Source organism: Octodon degus, unplaced genomic scaffold (genome assembly GCF_000260255.1).
Source record: "Octodon degus isolate 3935 unplaced genomic scaffold, OctDeg1.0 scaffold00046, whole genome shotgun sequence".
Classification (NCBI taxonomy): domain Eukaryota; kingdom Metazoa; phylum Chordata; class Mammalia; order Rodentia; family Octodontidae; genus Octodon; species Octodon degus.
Genome location: NW_004524622.1, coordinates 493,093 through 512,030, shown reverse-complemented (window position 1 = coordinate 512,030; position 18,938 = coordinate 493,093). Strand labels below are relative to the sequence as shown.

Below are 18,938 nucleotides of genomic sequence, written 5' to 3'. Positions count from 1 at the left end.
GCGGTAGTGGAGTTAGCTCACGGGGAAGGTCAGATGGTCATCTTGATCGCTGTAGAGCTCAGATGGGAACTTGGAGCTCGAAGAGTAAATGAATGGAATGATGAACACCAGCAACAGCTGAGCGCTACTGCAGGAGACTGTGGGCTCAAAGATTTTCAATGGAAGCCAGAAATATGAGGCTTTTTTGTTTGTTTTTAATGTATTTAGTACAGGATCTACAGGGTCTCACTATACAGATCCGACACCTAGTGTTCCTCCTGCTTTCAGTCTCCCAAGCTCTGGAATTACAGACGCATGCCACCAGGCCCAGTCTCAGTCGCCGGCTGAGTGTGCCCCCAGAGCCAGCACAGCATGTGCTGCCAGGGATGGAACCCCGGTCCCTGCGCTTTGCTTAAGCAGGCACTTTAGTCCGCTGAGCTATCTGGCCGGCCCTCTGCAATATGGGTTTTTATGTAGAACTGTCTCTTTTTTTGTCCCAGCTGCAGACTCAGAACTCAGGTAAGCTATTTGCAAATGCATACATTGGAAGGTTGGCATGAGGAAATGGGCAAAAGCAGTGATACAACGTCACCATTTCTCAAAAGAAGGCTGCTAGTCTATTCTAGCAAACAAACAAACACCTCCTTCTATGGCAACTGTTCAGTTGAGAAAGAAGTAGATACAACTAGAGAGAAGCCGGGCATGGTAGGGCCCATCTGCGATGTCAGTACTCTGGGAGGCTAAGGTAGGTGGGAACCGGACAAAAATAGAAATAAAAGTTTCAATAAAATAAATATTTAAAGACGGCTAGGATATAGCCCAATGTGAAGTCCATAGGTTCAATCTCCAGTTTGTTTGTTTTTCTCTTGTCTATAATAATAAAAATATTAACTTCTAATGGTTATATCATGCTTAGTTTTAGCAGTGACCGGCAAAATATTGTTTACAATTCATGTGTACACTCCGCTACAGCCTCGGAGCACAGATCTAGGTAACTGGAGTGTCCACAGTGTCCTTTATACGTCGACAATACTGGGAGCACCGACAAAAAGCCACGGGGGCTGAAGGGGGAGAGCTGGAAGGCTCTGGGAAGTCCTCTCTCTGCTCAGGAGATGTGCTCATCAGCTGAGGCTCCTGCACGGAGGACGGAAAGGAACTTCGCTCAGAAACTATTCCTTAAATGCTCTATTTCTTGAACCAGAAGGGACTCAGCAGGATGGAGACAGAACTAAGCTGTGAATACACCCGCCACCTGGCGGACTCTGCCATGCCTGAATGTCCTGCTACTCCTTCAGGAATGTAAGTGCCAAATCCCCAAATCCAAAAATCAGCAATGAAGAGAATGTAACTTAATCATTTTACTTTTTAAGGCGAATCAAAATTGTTTTAAAAAGGACATTAGAAATGATACAGAATTTCAGTAACAAAATGATAGCAATTCAACAATGGTTGTCATATTGCATATTGATGTTTTCAAGTTAGTTGTTCAGATTACTAGATATAAACATGAAAAACTAGTCAAAAATTCTAAAGAAGACAAAGGGAAAAAACCCAAAGCATTAAGTGCTCCTTTCAGTATAAATCAGCAGCGCAATTATCCCAGCTATCCTGAATATGCACATATATCTTTTCCCTTCCTTTTTCTTCCTCTTCTCTTTCCCTCATTCCAAGTGTTCCTTCCCTTTGAGCAGTTTCTTTCCCTCTCACAGTATCATAAGCACTCTGCTGCAATTGGTTTAGACTCCATCCTCCTTGTAGCAAACAGAAAGAAGCATAACACTAGATAGTTAAAATCTGGTTTAATAAACCACAAGTGGTCTAATTCTACAGCTTCCCTCCAGATAATCCTGGAAGTGAGTGGCATGCGCTCAGCAGTTACGGGATGACTAGGTTTTTCTATATGGCCCTGCTGGAATCCAGCTCATTTATACATTTCCATTTACATGATAAACTCTTTTAAAAGTGGTAAAAATAACTTCAGAAATGAAAAATTGGTTGGAATAGAGCAACTCATGAATGAATGGAAAATCTGAATTGTTTCATTAATGAAATGGTATTAGAGAGGCAGAGAAAAAAATTCTCAGATAACTGATTATAATTCAAGATGAAATTATACTTATCAAATAAAAAATACATTTATAAGACTATTTCCTTATGTTGAAAAATAACTGATTCTTTAAAACTTTTTTTTTCTTTTCTACTTCTAATGTCTTTCCATAGATAATTGCTTTGAAAATTAGGGAAGTTATCATTTCACTTATCTAACTGAAATATTTGCTCTTATAAAAATCACAGTGATATGATTAAAATATGAAAGATTAAACACTTAAATAATAAGGCTCTTAGAAATAAAATTTATTCTTGAAAATCTAGGTAATGAATACATGAGATTTATAATTAGCTGGAAAACTTCCATTGTACTGTATCTCATAACTGACACTAGCTGGGTGACCTGAGACTCATTTCTTTATCTATAAAATGAGAATAATACCTATTTTCAAAATGACAGTGCTACTGTGACAACCAAATAAGAAATGTACATGGAACTATTGATGACTGAAAACATGTACATTCTATGGTAGTATACTGTACATGTTTAGTGCTTTCAGGAATTCAGTCCAGAGCCAGGCATGTTTGGTTTCATAAGAAGATAAACTCGCATTTGCTGAGGTTGAGTGCATGCGATCTTAAATTATTTAACCCCTCACACCCTTATTTGTTTGTCTCATAAGACTGTATGAATCAAGTAAACCATTATGTCTAAAGCATGGCACAAGCTCATCCTACCTAAGTGCTGTTACTATTACTCTTACTTGAGGGAAAGGGAATTCAGTTTAGCCTCATAGGAATTAGAAAGGGTTCTATAGTTATTATTAACCATAGTATATACGGGGAGGTCAACATAGAGGTATAGACCTGGATAAAAGGCAAATCTCTGTCTATCTAATATGTTACAACTTGTCTCTTTTTAAACCCTAGAAAAAGTAGGCAGGAAAATGTACAGAGCTGTTCACAGCATCCAAGTAGCATGAGTCCCTGGGCCTCTCCCAAGGACACCAACATCTACTGATGCTCCAGTTCTTCATATAAATGGCCTAGAATTTCATTTAACTTACATAATTTTCCTATATACTTTAAATTATCTCCAGATTACTTCTAATATCTAATACAATGCAAAGGCTAGGTAAATAGTTGCTAACACTGTGTTGTTTGGGGGAATGATGACAAGGACAAACAATCTATGTTCAATACAGATGAAATTAAAAAATATTATCTGTCCTACGTTTGTTGAATTCACAGAGAGTCAACTGCTAAGATAACAGTCTTTTAGATTGACCCAGTTTCAAGCTAAGTGGGGAGTAGAGAGGCAGTACCATTCTGAGAAGACAAGGATAAGATCTGGAGCCCAGGCTGAAATGCATTTGTATACTGCATGGGCCACAGGACCCCAACCTGGACCAAGCTCTCTGGGGCTTTCTCTATGCAGTTGTGCATGGAGGTGACACCTGCGTCCCTAGGCCTCCGATGTCCTTCTAGTTTTGCTTCCTTTAATATGCAAACACATGGAGATCACATTCTTTCCTTTTTTTTTTTTCTTTTCTTTCTTTTTTTTCTTTTTTTTTGTGGAACCAGGGATTGAACTCAGGCCCTTGCACTTGCCAGGCAAGCATTTGTTCACATTCTTTCCTGATGATGTTCACAGCCTTGCTAGGTTTAAACATTTCAGGGACCAGAAGGAAAAATTAAATTTCCTGCTATTTTGTCTGATTCTACTTTCTGCATATTCTACTACATATGTACTTCTTTCTCATGGCTTAGGAGTGGTTAGACAGATTCAATCAAGTTGTAGAAATTAATTTTTGAACTGACATCATACAGAATAAAGTGTCACTTAGAAGAAATATTCTTGAATCAGTTAGAAGATATACGCATGATTTATTTTTTAAAATTTTGGCAGTGATAAGCTTTATTAATATTTTTTCAGTTTATTCCTCAAAATCTTTTCTTTTTCTAAACCTTATTTATTTAATATTTAGTACAGGGTCTTGCTTCATTGTTAGGCAAGGTTTAAAATGGGAATAGTGTCTCAAATTTTGAATGTGGAATCCATGAAAATTTTTACCATCTTTTATTTCTTTTTAGTTTATGATTACTGTACTTAAATGTTGCAAAGCTTTAAAGTACAATGTCATATATATATTCATATATATATGTATTTTTTCTTTTAAAATCTACTTTTTATATGCCCAGTTTTCATTACTCTTGCCCACAATTTTAACGATCCATTTTTTCTGTATGCCAACATTTCTTTGTGTATATACAGGTGGAAACATATTCTTACATTATTCCTTTACAAACGAAAGCACATGAGGGCTCCCTTTGCTTTTACTCAGTAGGACTGCGTAGTCTCTACACAGTACAGCAGCACACAGCCTTCCCACTCTTTCTGTTCCGTGGCTGCACAGCATTACACTTAATGGCAAGAACAGGCTCAGTTCCCGCCAATATCCTTTAAACTGTGGAGTGGTTTTAGATATATAGAAAGGCTGAAAGACTATCAAGAGTCTCCAGACATTTTAGATAGGTGACAGGAAAGTTTCAAGTGACAATACCGAATCTTTGGCACATTATTTGGCGAACTTTAGTTGGGTTATTACTTGACATTTTTCAACTCAGTGAAGCATGAGGCATGACTTTCCTATAATCAGACAGAAAGCCTATAATTTTCACTGAAAGACGTATGATTTAGATATAAAATGTGCCCCAGAGTCTCATGTGTTCAGAGCTTGGGCCTTCAGAAGGTAACTGAGTTGTTGAGGTGTTACATTCACCTGTGGTTAATCCACCAATGAGCTCATGTGTGTTAGAGTGTGTGGCCCGGGACACCGAGGTGGGTCACTGGGAAGGTGGCCTGAAGGCTGCTTGCCTGGCCCCTGCTCCGCCTCCTCCCCTCTTTGCTTTCTGGCTGCCATGTGCGAGGTGTGTTCTTCTGCTAGGTTCTTCTGCCATACTCTGCTGCCTCGGAGCCCGCCAACCCAAACCAAAATGCCCAAATCATGAGCCAAATTGAACCTGTTTAAATCACATGTGTCTGTGACAGGAAACTGATAAATATATAAAGGAATGCAATAAAATCAGAAACTGTTGCTTAAAAGCATCTACTTATATGGTAGAATAAATTTCCTTTTCTTAAAAAAGAGAAAAGTCATGTACTTACTTTTAAGGTTCTGAAGTAACATATCTAGTAAAGTCATAAATTTGGAACACTGAACAATAGAAAAATCCATTTCTTTGGCCCACAAAAATCCAGACACATAGTAATCTACTAGAATGGCATCCTTTAAACAAGTTTGAAGATTTTTGAAATTCAACAACGTTCTCAGCTTTCTATAACAAAAAGAAACATGGAACATTAAATCAAGATTAAGTATAGGACAGTTTCTTTAGTTTTGAAAATCAGGATTCTTCTTGAATGAAAATTCTCTAGTGCTCACAACATAAAAAATTTCAAGTGCACCTGAATTCATAAGGTTACAATAACATTCAAAAGAGGAGCAGAGCAAAAGCTGTTTTTGTCTCTTTTATCCCTTGTTATTCTCTAACTCTCCTGCTCCACCTCCATCTCTTTAATGTCTTCAATGTCTAACATTTTTCCCTTTGAAAAAAAACCTTTCATTATCTCTTTCCATTTATATAATTAAATTTTGTTTATTTCTGAAAAAGTTTTTATACTGGTGTGCGAAATATTCTGTTCTACTTTCTTAAAAGAATCAAGTTGTGCATGTTTTATTAATTTTATTTCAAGCTGCAGTTTTTCACTTTAATATTTAAATTTTTCAACATCTTTCCTTTATACTTTCTTATATTTCTTACTATCATCTTCTCTGTACTTTAGTATGATTTCAGTAGTCATTTCTTCTTTGGACTGCTATGAATTTTACTTCAAATTCTGTAAGATCCTTCTTTTTACAATTTTTATAACCTTGTATTTTTTTTGTTGTCTCTTCCTTTGTTTCATATTCTTCTGATTGCTTCAAAGTTTAAAATTCATGATAGAATATTTTATCACATTTTTCGTCTGCTCACGGCTTTGTCTCTGTGGTTTCTTTCCTTTATCTGTTTCTTTTTCCTTGCCTTGTCTTTCTTACTTTACTGCAATGCCTTAGATGCTTGTTTTTTCTTTGTTGCTTATCTCTGAATGAAGTGAAATTTGTCTTTGGATAGCTACTTTTAGGATACACAGTGGGGGTGGAGACCTGGCTGCTTCACAAACCGGCCAGCATTTCCTGCTTAGAGTCACTTTCGGACAATTTCACTAACATTTACTTTAGTTTTCAGTAAGTGGGGTAAAAGAAGAAAAAGTGTGGGCCGGTTATTTTTGCTATCACATACACAGCCCACTTCCTGCGCTGCAGGAAGCACCCCTGGGTGCCGGGACACCCACCCGGCCCTGCTGGGGAGAGCAGGGGCTTTCCTCTCAGGAGAGACTACTGTAGCTCTCTCTAAAGTCTGCAACGGTGTGTTTCTTCTCTTCAGTTTCTCCTGTTCTGGTGGAACTATAAATACTGTGGCCAGCTCCTCCACGTCTTGTGGTTCAGGCTCTAGGCATTCTTCCTGCTTTGATGCCAATCGGCTTGGTATTTCCTCCTTGCTTACGTGTGACTTCTTGAGAAATGGGGACAGCATATGCGTGAGAACTTGATGCTGCTATTTTCAAAAGAGGAGCCTTGATCATTCGTAATAGGAAAACAAATTGTAGGATCAGAGTAGCGTGAGAGAATTGATTAAGCAAGTATGAAGATAAAGCTGATGCTGATAAGGTGTCTAGCCCTCTGATGTCTGCTTCTTGTTCAGAGTACAGAGCAAACTTCATGCCCCAGAACGCGTTCTGTTATTGTGAGGAATCACTGGACTCTCGCCCTCTTTCCTAGAATGCCGTTCAGTGTGTGAGCTTTCTCTATGATCATGAGCATCGTCATGGTCACCATCATCATCGTCACTTGGGTGGACACGCTCCTAGATTACTTCATTAATTCCTAAAGATGAGGTTTCTTTTCTTTCGGTGAGCCAGTATTAATAAGTAAATAAGTAGCTTTGTTGCTGACAGCGGTCTTACAATCATATAACATCACAAAATGGGAAATTCAGAGATAGGTTGACTTCAAAGTTATTTGAGTCAAATCCATATATATATAATACATATGAATGATATGCAGTATATTTATAGATGTTTATTCATATTATATAGTCATATATGATTATAGCATTTCTATGTGATACATTTTATTTTTAAAATCAATATAATCAACTTTTTATATTATATATGATTATACCTACTGATACATTTCACGAAGCTTATAACTCAGCATTTGGAAATGCTGATTTGGAAATGCACTCTGGTGGTAGGAATGAGGTTTGTGTACTAGCCAAGCGTCTTTAATTTGCGTTAAACTTTTTCCTAGCAATATTTATTTGGGTAACATACAGCATCATCTTGTTTTAAGAGAATACCTAAGTAGGCTACAGGATCAAGTGCAGACTTCAGAAGCAGAGCAAGTGTCGCAGGCGCCTGGAACCTGACAGCAGCAGCTCATTTCCAGTCCACAGGGGTCTGTACTGTGGTGCTAGGACACCTACCTGAATGGAAATTATACAAAGCAATAAAATCCAGGTGCGTAAAAGATTTAAATATTAGTGGAAAGTAATGCAAACTTTTAAATGAAAAATATACTGTGACATCTCAGGAATTCAAAATTTCTTAGACGTGATGCCAGAAATTATAATCATACAGAAGAGGGCCAATAAATTAATCTGCACTTAAGCAGACAAAACATGTCTAGACGATGAATGACAAAATAACTAAACGGAAATGAAATTGAAATGACAAACTGCGGACAGCAAAAAAAATTTTGCAATGAACATAACTTTAAAAAAAAATTAGTGTTCTCAAAGGAAAGGCCACCAAGCAGTCAGTGGCCCTGTCAGGAAGACAGAGCTCTAAGTAGTGACGAAACTATACTGGGAATATCGATTCCTAAATGGGCAATGAGCTTTATGTCTTCCATTGGTTAAGAACCTAGAATGAGGAAAGATGACTTAAGGCTTTTTTCCAAAACTTCAGTGATCTTTTGTACAAAGAAAAGAAAAAGAAAGAAAAGAAATCTTAAGATTGCCAGACTGTGCTAGATATGGTATTGTTAAATTTCCCTCCAGAGACCACAGTGACAAATTAGTCTTCTATCAATATTGTACTAAAAGGTCAGCGTTTCATATTCGAATGTAATCTGGATTTTAGCCCATGATTTTAGCATCTATTAATTTATTATAAAATCACTGTCTTATGAATTTTTTTGCTTCTTTGTAACATGATATTTATTTTTAAAGCGCTTTTTTGATTGCTTTTTCTTATGTATTTGTGAGTTTTTTTATACTTAGTGATATTAACATTGTATGTGTGATGCAGTTTTTACAAAGCATTCCAAATTGAAATTTCATTTTGGTGGTAGGAGGAAATAAGGTTGCGCCCTTTTTTCTCATGAGCACACTCTTTTCATTACATGCTCTAGAATAGTTGGTTCAGTTTATTATGATCACATTTGCTCTTATTTTAATTTTAAATGAGTTGCATGCTAAATACCAGTCTTTTTATAACACAGTTTATCATTAACAGTTTTGTTATTGTTATTTTAAAGTCACCAGTGAACTGGCTCGTGTCTCAGTTGGGCGAAGAGGTCTACCTTTCCTTAAGACCACACAGACACTATATTTTTGAGTTGTTGCTTATTGTACAATGTATTGTTGGCATAATTAAATCACAACCCAGAACAGTACTTTATGTTGGAGTCACATTGTTTTGACTTTCTAAATTTAATGACTTGTCCATCTGCTGATTTTTTGTTGCCTAGCATTGCTACAGAAAAGTCCAGGGGCCAGGGAGATAGCTCAGCAGCACAAATGCCTGCCTGGAAAGCGTGGGGTACTGAGTTCAATGCCTGGCACATAAAAAACTGATGCCATAAGAAAAAACGTAGGCCCTATTCCTCTCTGTGTGTCATTTTCCCAGAGATGAGATTTATTTTGTTCTGATTCATTATGTCGGCTGCATATTCTAACAGCTAATTGCTTTACTATGCTTTTATGTTTTCTTAAATTTATCTTTCATCATTACTGATTCAACTTCCTGCACCCTGGCTCTACGCTGGTTTTATTATTTACACTGAGTTCCTTGCTTCAGTTATAAACGTTTCTTATTTACATGTTTTATCATTTAATCTTTAATTTCTTGTTTGCAGAAATGATGTCCCTTTCAATCATCAGCTCTGTCTCACATCTCCTGTTTCTAGAGTTCATTTTTCTGCTTTCTCTTCATTTGCCATCTGCACATTGTGCTTAGTTAATTAAATATTTGACCTCAATATTTGCATATGTCTTTGCTTTCTATTTTTATTTTCCAAGTGTTTGAGTGCAGGCAACTACTTTTCAAAGTATCTTTTAGTGAAATTTCTTTGATCTCCCACCACCTCACCTCCTACTCAAGCTCCTCCTTGAGCTCTCCCTTTCCCAGTAACTGCTGAGTTCTCCACTTAGCTTGAGCCATGGGGCTGAACACTTACTATTTCTGCCCTTTGTTGTTCTTTCTCTCTAACGGAGCTTATGAAGGGAGTTGAGTGAAGTCAAATACGGTTAAAATCTGAGTGTAATGTCTCTCGGTATTTGGTGGCAAAGTTTTGAGCCTTTATCTTGTATACGAAGGAAGATGGAGTGGGAAATGTTAAGAGAGATGGCCCAGCTATGGTATAAATTCAGTAAAATTATTATTGCATTAGTCCTTTTTTTCTTTTTCGTAGTACTGGGGACTGAACTCAGGACCCTGTGTGTTGCATTATTCTTACATGCTCGTGGAATGGTGCATGTCTTACTTCGCAGTGTTGGCTTGAAGACAGAAACTTTAAAAGCAACAGTTAAGTAGCGCATCTACAGAAAGGTCACCACAGGAAGGCTTGGCACTACTTCTATGCTTATAAAGTAATTTTATTCATTTATTTATTTAGAGGCAAAGCCTTGCTGCCGAGTCCAGGCTGGGCTTGAACTCTTGGTGATCCTCCTGCCCCAGCATCCTGACTGTGGGGGTTACAGTTGCACATTACAGCCTTCAACACAGAAAGTTATTCTTAGTGTAGTGTCTACCTTTTATAAAAAAGGAATTTGGCATGCATCTCTAAATAAAGCCAGAATTGCATTTTAAAAATTAGTGATTGATAGGAGATAGGGGACAATGAAAGACGTGCTCAGATATTTAACTGTTTAAAGGGTATTCCAAAAATATTTTTAATAATACTTTGATGTTTCATTTGATTGGTTGCTTTCATAAAGAGCAAGTCCTAATTTTGAAAGGTGGGAAAATATACTGATGTCTCATAATTAAATAGGCATATACTTTTGCATACTGTATAATTTCAGCATAGTTATGTTCCTTAGTCATAAGGTACAGAAATATTTCTGTCATTTAAAAAGTACATAATTCCTATTTATAACAATGCCCTTTTAAATACTGCAAATATTTCAGGATTGCTAGTTATAACACCATGAAGAGTATCACAAAAAAATCACAAAGGAACGGCTCCTAAGATAATATTGGCCTTTTTTATTCAAAGATCAGATTACTTCGTGTAATTTTTGTTTTGTTTTATTTTAGTCTTTTTGAGACAGGGTCTCACTATGCAGTTCAGGCTGGCCTTGAGCTGAGACTACAAAAATGAGGCTGGTCTCCAACTTGCAATGATCCACTTGTCTCAGCCTCCCACCATGCCTGTCCAGTGCTTCATGTAATTTTTATATTAATGATAGTTTAAATAGATCACTTGCTATTCAACCCTGCTAATTTTGCTGTCACCTTCTGTGTCACTTACTTTGTCCTAGATCTCACTCCTCCTCCCATCAAGATTAAAAGTATTTTCACAGTTCAGATACAGAAAAGGAAAAGGCAGTCAATAGCTGAAAAATATATTCTCGTGTAAAGTACAATCTACAGATTCACTTATAATATGGTAAGACATACTTCTAAAGAACAACAGCATCTTCAATTTTACTGGACTTAATGTAACATCTTTTATTAAATATGTAATACAAATAAAATGTACATTGCATTAAATATATGGTATGTGAGTTGCACTCTGTCTGCCTAGAACTATCTCCTGTTTTACATAGCGATGACCAGAAGCACCCAGAAGTAGAAAATCCTTTGCATAAAAATACTTCAAATGAAGGAGAGAGGAGAGTCCATGCTACCAACATCACGAATGCATTTTTATCCATTCTTACATCCAGCAGATTTCCTAAACAACATTTATTTTTTATAAAAAAAATGGTAAAATTGTCATGAGATGTTTGGTTAAAAACTGAAAAACTTTAAGTCATCAGCAAAGATCTAGTCACCCAGAAGCATGGCCAGATCCCCGCTCCACCAGCCCTATAGTATACAAGAACTGGGGGTGAAGAGCATCCTGAGAAAAGGCCCTCCAGAGCTACGGCCTTGCTCTGAAAAAGGCTTTTGCTTCTCAGATTTCTCCCCCAGTCAGTACATTTGTCTTGTTTCCTTTTTGGTAGTAGGTCAACTACTTACATAATAATTTATAAGTTAATTGTGGACAGAAACATTTCCTGCTTGTCCACTGTGGTGCAGGACACTATCTTGTGCCACGAGGTCTGGACCACAGAGACAAAGCTTCAGGACAATGTGGTCCTGCCCATTGAGCCAGCCTTCTCTCCGCTTATTTCAGGCAATCAGGTTTTTGTTATAAAGTGAGATAATTTTCAAAATGGGTGATTATTAGAAACAACGTTTAGGAAATTGTGTTGCATGGTATAAGCACTTAATGTTCTACATAAATGATGTGCTATAACATAAGTGGCATAAATAAAGTGAGATGCACGTATGTTAGAGTTATTTCTGTACACTCAGCTGTATTGTTAAGCAACATGTACGCAATCAAGAGTATTTAGGATGCCTCCATTTCAGATCAAATGACCAACAGTCAGGATTTGCAAAATAAAAAAGTATCAACTGTTAATATTACAAAGACAGCACTTTGTTTTTCACAGTCTGATAGTTTTATGAATGAAAGAGAAGATGCCATAGGCTAGAAGCCTCTTTGATCGGAAAGCTGTACTCTTATTTAATACAAACAAGTTTGTTTGCAATGTAGTTCTCCCATTCAGAAGGCTGCCAAACAGCACAAATATCAGTTATTTTTCAATTTTGGGTTCTAGAGTCTGTATATATTTTAGTACACAGTAAAAGAGCGTACCATGTATAATAGTATATCCCTTGCATTTATAAATGAAATAGAATGGATCTGATGCTAGTGTTAAAGTACTTACTCCTGAACTCCATCTACATCTTCTGTTAGTAAGTCAGTGATCTGGACAGTTGAAAGAAACTCTGGAGACAGAATCCGTTCATGCTCCTGGAATTCAGGATCTTTCTATAAAAATGTAAGAGAAATAAGAGACTTCAGTTCTATATTCTGCACAGGGCACTCAGTGATGCAAAATGTATTCTGATGGCCTAGCTACTGTCAGAAAAGGAAGTAAAATCAAATATCTTAAATAAACACTTAATTATGGTTTTTTTTCCTTTTCATATGCTCATACCTCTTCCCTGAAAAGTCCAAAGGCTGGCCAGCCTGCTTTCGGCACACACCTCACTGACGATGGCTATGAACATGTTTCTTCTTAAGCTTGCAGCTTGGAAGAAGGCAGAGGCAAGTAATAAAGCCTTGATAACTCCAAAATGCTCAGCATCTAGCAGGAGGAACGAACTTGAGGTGACTCACCCAAGAAGGGAACAGGATAAATGAGCCACAATAACTGGGAAGCTTGTTGGGTCTGCTGCCTAGCAGATGGAGCAGGGCTGGTACAGGACAAGAAGGCTGTGGGAGGACATCCAGAAATGGCCTGTTGGATCGGGTGTGGCTAATGCCTGAGGTGAATGCACCCGCAGTGTCAAGCTTCTGCACACAATACACTGAAGGACTGGTTCTCTAAGTTAAAGAAGTTCCTGGTGCCTGGGAAGCACAGGGCATTTTAGTTGGACTTAGGTGGTCAGTGAGTCTTGGGACCATTATTTTATAATATTCTAAATTTAATCAGTGGCCAAATATTTACTGAGTTTTTGCAAGGTACAAGGTAGCATAAATATTTCTGACTGTGACTGGTTGAAAAATGACAGGTCAAGAGCTTTATACTTACAGGCCATAGAGAACCCTTGAGGGTTTTGTGCAACTAAATGACAAATAAACTTATATTTTAAAGAAAGGAAATCTCTGGTAGTGAAAGAATACAGAGGAAGAGTTCAGTGAAGACATGTGATGAAATGAAAATAGTTTAGAAAGAGAGAGAGGGAGGGAGGGAGACAGAGAGAGAGAGAGAGAGAGAGAGAGAGAGAGAGAGAGCGAGCACTGGCTGCTGCACTCGACCCCTGGCAGCTCAACATGCTGTATTTTGGAATGAAAAAGGGAAGGAAGATTGAGAGTCTGAGTTTCTGAAATAGGTGATTTGGAAAACGGTGAGGACACTCAGGGCCTTCAATAACATACATGGGCCATCTTTGGGTGAATTAGACAAAGTCTCTCTGGGTGGAGGAAGTGGCAAGCAGCTCTGCCTAAGACCAATACAGGTCTGTGCTTAAATGTATCACACACCAGTGTAGTTTCAATTCTCACTGACACTTCAGCCAAGTGTTTTTGTTCGAAGTATAACTGCCTGGCTATACATGGCGCCATCGTTATACCAACAGAAACAAAGGGATTGGAAGGGAATGCTACTTCTAAAAAGGCAAGGTGTTTTGACTCCGTGGCTGAGCGAAGGCAGAATATGTCTAGCAAGGAAGAAATATTTGGATATTAGTTAGAAGTGCTGCAGTCCAAAAGGTCAAGTTAAAGATGCTGTCTTGGGAGTCAACTGTAAGTGTGAGGATGGATGGAAGTGTGCAAAGGCAGAGATGGAGGAGAAGCTGTGCATGAGAAGTGGAAAAAGTGGCACAGAAACAGGTAAGAGGCCGCAGCAGCTGCGCAGACGTCAGGGCATCTGGAGAGTTCGCCACGAGAGCATCCGCAAATAGTCTTCAATGCGCCACAGAGCACAGAACCTTCCACTGGGACAGTCACCAGGAAGTAAGAGCAAGAAGACGGCCTGCTGCAGTTCACAGGGACATTCATTTTTTTCTTATTCTTTTTTCAGTACAGAGAGATCTCAAAGCTGACATTTATGGGTAACGTTTATTGGCTTAGTGTTTGTCATTTAATACTAGGTTATTATACTTTCCTTTTTAAAAAATCCTAGTTTATGCAGTCTTTGCCTGTGTATGTGGCTTCAAGTGTTTCTCTGTTTTCTTCTTTGCAGTTTCTACATTTCTGGTCTTACATGTTGGACTTTTATTATCCATTTCAAAATGATTTTTTTGCAATGTGAAGAGGTAATCTAGCTTCGGTCTTATGCAAGTGTATATCCAGTCTTTCTCTAACGTGCATTATTTTGCTGCTGTCTTAGTTACTTTTTACTCATTGTTGGGACAAATACCCAACACTCAAAATGAAGGAAGGGAAGGTGTATTTAGCTCACAGTTACTGGAGGATTCAGTCCATATTCCACTAGCTCCAAGGCAGATGACAGCAGTTCATGCGGCAGAAAACAATGAGGAGCAGAGGAGGAGCAGCAGCTGCGGCGGCCATCAAGCCTCTCTCTTCCTTCTATGCTGACTGCAAAGACCAGCGTTCCATGGCCAAAGTGGAGCGGCTGCAAAGATCAAGCTACTCCAAAAACTGGGACTTCTTCACGGAAGCGGGACAGGGCGGCAGGAAGTCTGGCAGGGCGGCAGGAAGCCTTTCTCAATTCTTGGGTCCTGCCCACCTGCAGGGCGAGGCCCCCACGCTGAGAAGTGCTGAGCTGATTCAGCCAAGTGGACACAATGTACCAACTAACACAGCTCCTTTGCCTGAAATCAGGTTGCTGTATTAGTATTGGTTTATTTCTGTGCCTTCTATTGTATCCAGTAGTCAGCATTTCTATTTTCATGCTAGTACAGTATTGTTTTTGTTTTTATGGCTTTGTCATATAATCTGAAATTAGGAGCTGTAATGTGCATCTTGCTTAGGATTGCTTTGGCTATTCTAGGTCGGTCTCCATATGAATTTTAAGATTTTTTTTCTAGTTCTGTGAAGAAAATCATTGTATTTTTATGAGGGTTTCATAAAATCTGTGGATCACTTTTGGTAATATGGCCATTGTAGCAATATTAATTCTGCGAATCCATGAACATAGATCTTCCCATAGTCTGGTGTCTTTTTTAATTTCCTTTCTCAGTTTTCTAAAATTTTTCATTGCAGAGGTCTTTCACTTCCATGGCTAGACTGATCCCTAGGTATTTTATATTATTTGCATCTGTTGTGTATAGAATTTTTTTCCTAATTTTTTTCTCAGCTACTTCATTACTATAGTTAAGCTATGGATTTTTATTGTTGATTTTATATCCTGATACCTTGCTGAATTAAGTTATCAGTTGTAAAAGTGTTTTGATAGAGTCTTCAGAGTCTTCTGAGTATAGAATCAAATCATTTGCAAGCAAGGATAACTTAACTTCTTCCTTTCTTGTTGGTGTCCTTTCTATTTCTTTTCTCTTGGCTAATTGTTCTAGATATACTTTTAAGAACTACATTGAATAACAATGATGAGGGTAAACATTCTTGCCTGGTGTACAATTTGTGAAGAAATTGCTTTCAGTTTTTCCCCATTTGAGTGACACTGGCTGTGGGTTTGTCATACACGGTCTTATCTGCATTGAGTAATGATCCTCTAATACCTTCTTTCATTAGGGTTTTTATCATGTATTCCTGAATAGAAGAGTAGTAGCACAGGAAACAATAGCAAGAAGTAACAAGTGGGACATCCAATTAAACAGTTTCTGCACAGCAGGAGAAAGAAACAACTTCTGTGAAGAAATAGCCTACAGAATGGGAGAAAATGCTTACCAGTTAGTTCCCTTTCCAACAGAGAATTAATATCTGAAATGCATAAAGAACTCAAAATTTTAACACCAAAACCCCACATAACCAAATCAATAAGCAGGCAAATAAATTGAGCAACACTTTGGAAAGAAGTACAAGTGGCCATTGAATAAATGAGAAAATGGTCAATACTCTTAAGTACTAGGGAGATGCAGACCAAAGCTACATTTTGATTTCACTTCAGTCTAACAGAACGATTATCATCAATAACATAGAAAACAATTAATGCTGTTGAGGCTGTGGGGGAAAAGGAACCCATCTACACTTTTTGTGGGAATGTGAATTGGTACCAGCCACAGCGAAAATATAGAGATTCCTAAAAATACAAAGGGTGACTTCAAACTATGGTGAATGTTTAAATTTAAAAAATCACTTATTATAGTAAAGACTCATTCCAAAGAAAAAACGGGCAAGTGTGTTTGAAACAAGGAAGAGTATTTTAGTATTCTGAGGATAATTAATGACGATGTGACTTTTACTCGAACAAATTTGCAAACATTTAGCTTAGTTTTTGATCTCAGCTTATTAATCAACAGGTGTCAATGAAAACATTATGATGTGCTTTGATCCACCCCACTGAATCTTGCACTGTGCAAATTTGGCTCTTTGTCAATAACAAAATGACCAAGAAATTTAAACATTTAGTCATGACAGCCTGAGTAAGGACACTTATGAAAGGATTTCCAGAACTGTTTCAGTGGTAAGAAACTTTTGGGGGAACACATGTGTTGGAAGCAAGGGGGAGGATATTGAGAAGTATTAATAAAAATGTGTGCTTCACTGTAAAACTTTTTATAAATCACTGTAATTTTTATAATATATTTAGCATTACCATTTGTTTTGGTTGTATCACTTCTTGGTAATACACAAGGGAATTCAGGTCAATACACTGTAGAGATAACTGTATAGTCATGTTTATTGTAGCACAACTTACAATAGCCAAGCTCTGGAGCCAGCCCAGATGCCCATCAGCAGACAAATGGACAAACAAAACGTAGTCCATGTACATGACAGAGTACTGTTCAGCCACACGGAACAAAACATGTCTGTCATTTGCAAGAAAATGGACGGGTCTGGAAATTATCATTTTGAGCAAAATAAGTTAGACTCAGAGAGATATATACTGCATATTTGCCCTAATAGTGTATGTGGAATCTAAAAAGGAAAAAAAGAAAATAGAAATGAGACTATTACTAGAGAAGAAGAAACGGATAACAGAACGGGGGAGGGAATATAAGGGTAGGTTATTGGGGAACAGACATGAGAAAAATATAAAAACTCAACTCCAACAGAATATGAAATTAGGGCAGGAGGGGTGACAGGAAGGTGAAAATGTATGTGCATGGATGAATTTGCCAAAATGAAACTCATTAATCTGTATAACCCATAAAAAGAGAGATAAAAAACCTGCTTTAAAAATAAAATATGCTATATTAATCATCTTGTTGTAATCTAGGGTGAGCAAATTAGCCTAAACTAGAACATATGATTAGATTATAAACTCATTAGGAAAAATATTTTAGTGCCTAATATAATATTTTGTCCCTCCTAGCCATTTGGACACTTGGAAATTGAATTAAGTCAGTATCTTTTCATATGAGTTAGTATGCATTTTCATCCCTGGTATATAGGTAGCTATATACTTTTTTTAACTGTCTCTCAATGATACGTAGTTTTATTGGGAGACAAATATAATTAATTCCCACCCTGTCAGTCCCATTAGAATGTAAATCCCTCAAGGAAGTCCTGAAATCTTTGAGTTCACCTCAGGATTCTGTAGGTCACCGTGTGTCAGCAGAGGTCCCTAACTGCCTGTTTGGGTTCATCTTTATCATATAGTGACACTGCTTGACACTAGGGCACAGGGAATACAGGATTTGGATGGACGCAGATGTCTCCCTGGTGTGGCCTCTGATGAGTTTCATGGTCTAAGGCAAGTCATTTAAACCTAAATTGCAATTCACATTTAAAACTTATTTTATAGGTTTCAATATACACAAAATTGCAGGCATTATAAATACTAAATGCCATTATACACGAAAAGTGAATCATTCAGACATTCAGATAAATTTATTTGATTTTTAAAAAATCTCTAGATAGGAGAAAGCTAGGTCACACAGGAATTATATGAAAAAGAATACAATAATTTCAACCTTTGAGCAATAATAATTTTGGCTAAGATGGTTAATATTAGTGCAACAATTTTTACTAAAACTTACAGGCCTAAACTAATTGTCTTTGGTACAGTTCGCCTCTGGCTTGCTTTTGTTTTGTTTTTGTTTTAAATTGTATGTCTGTGCCCATTTTAAACTAGGCCTCTTTTGTTTGTTTTACACAGTACCTTGCACTTGAAAGAATATTAGGTAGTTAAAAATCTTTGATGTTGCAATATATACATTTTGATTTACAAAGAGGTTCAATAGAAAATACACTAAAAATGTGAATATATAATTGTGGCTTTCTCAATAAAATTACCTCTCTGACTAGAAAAATATGGAAATGAAACTGCTCTGCTAACTCATTTGACTCCACCACCTGGTTGGTTTTAGCAGTTATTCTAGAAGCAATGAAATTTCAAGCCTAGTATTACTTACCAGATAATCTTTTCTCTGATTTCTTTTTCCTCTAATCAACCTAAACACACTACCATTGTATATATGTCTTTTTTTAGAGAATGTGAGCTTTTAAAGGCATGATTGTGTCCACTATTGGTAGTTTTTAAATAGAAAATATTATGATAAATATTTACTAAAAGAAAGATAATGGATTTCACCTAATTAATGAAGAGGGGCTTCCTAATTACAGAGAAAAAACCTGGGCTTCTCTGCAAATGTCAGGGTTTGAAAGGCTTTTGTCAAGCTTTAAAGTAAATGAAGTAAGGAAGAGTTCTGCTTT

The 18,938-nt window shown here is 37.3% G+C and overlaps 1 protein-coding gene across 2 annotated transcripts in view; it reads right to left on the bottom strand.

The window, feature by feature from the left end:
- The window catches only part of Cabcoco1 (ciliary associated calcium binding coiled-coil 1), a 116,961-nt gene that overhangs the window by 84,500 nt on the left and 13,523 nt on the right, over nt 1-18,938 (bottom strand). For both annotated transcript variants that reach the window (XM_023716242.1, XM_023716243.1), the window contains exons 2-3: nt 12,361-12,464; nt 5,198-5,367 (exon numbers count right to left, since the gene is read on the bottom strand). In XM_023716242.1, coding sequence (XP_023572010.1) covers nt 5,198-5,367; nt 12,361-12,464 — 274 coding nt within the window. The remainder of the gene's footprint in view (nt 1-5,197; nt 5,368-12,360; nt 12,465-18,938) is intronic.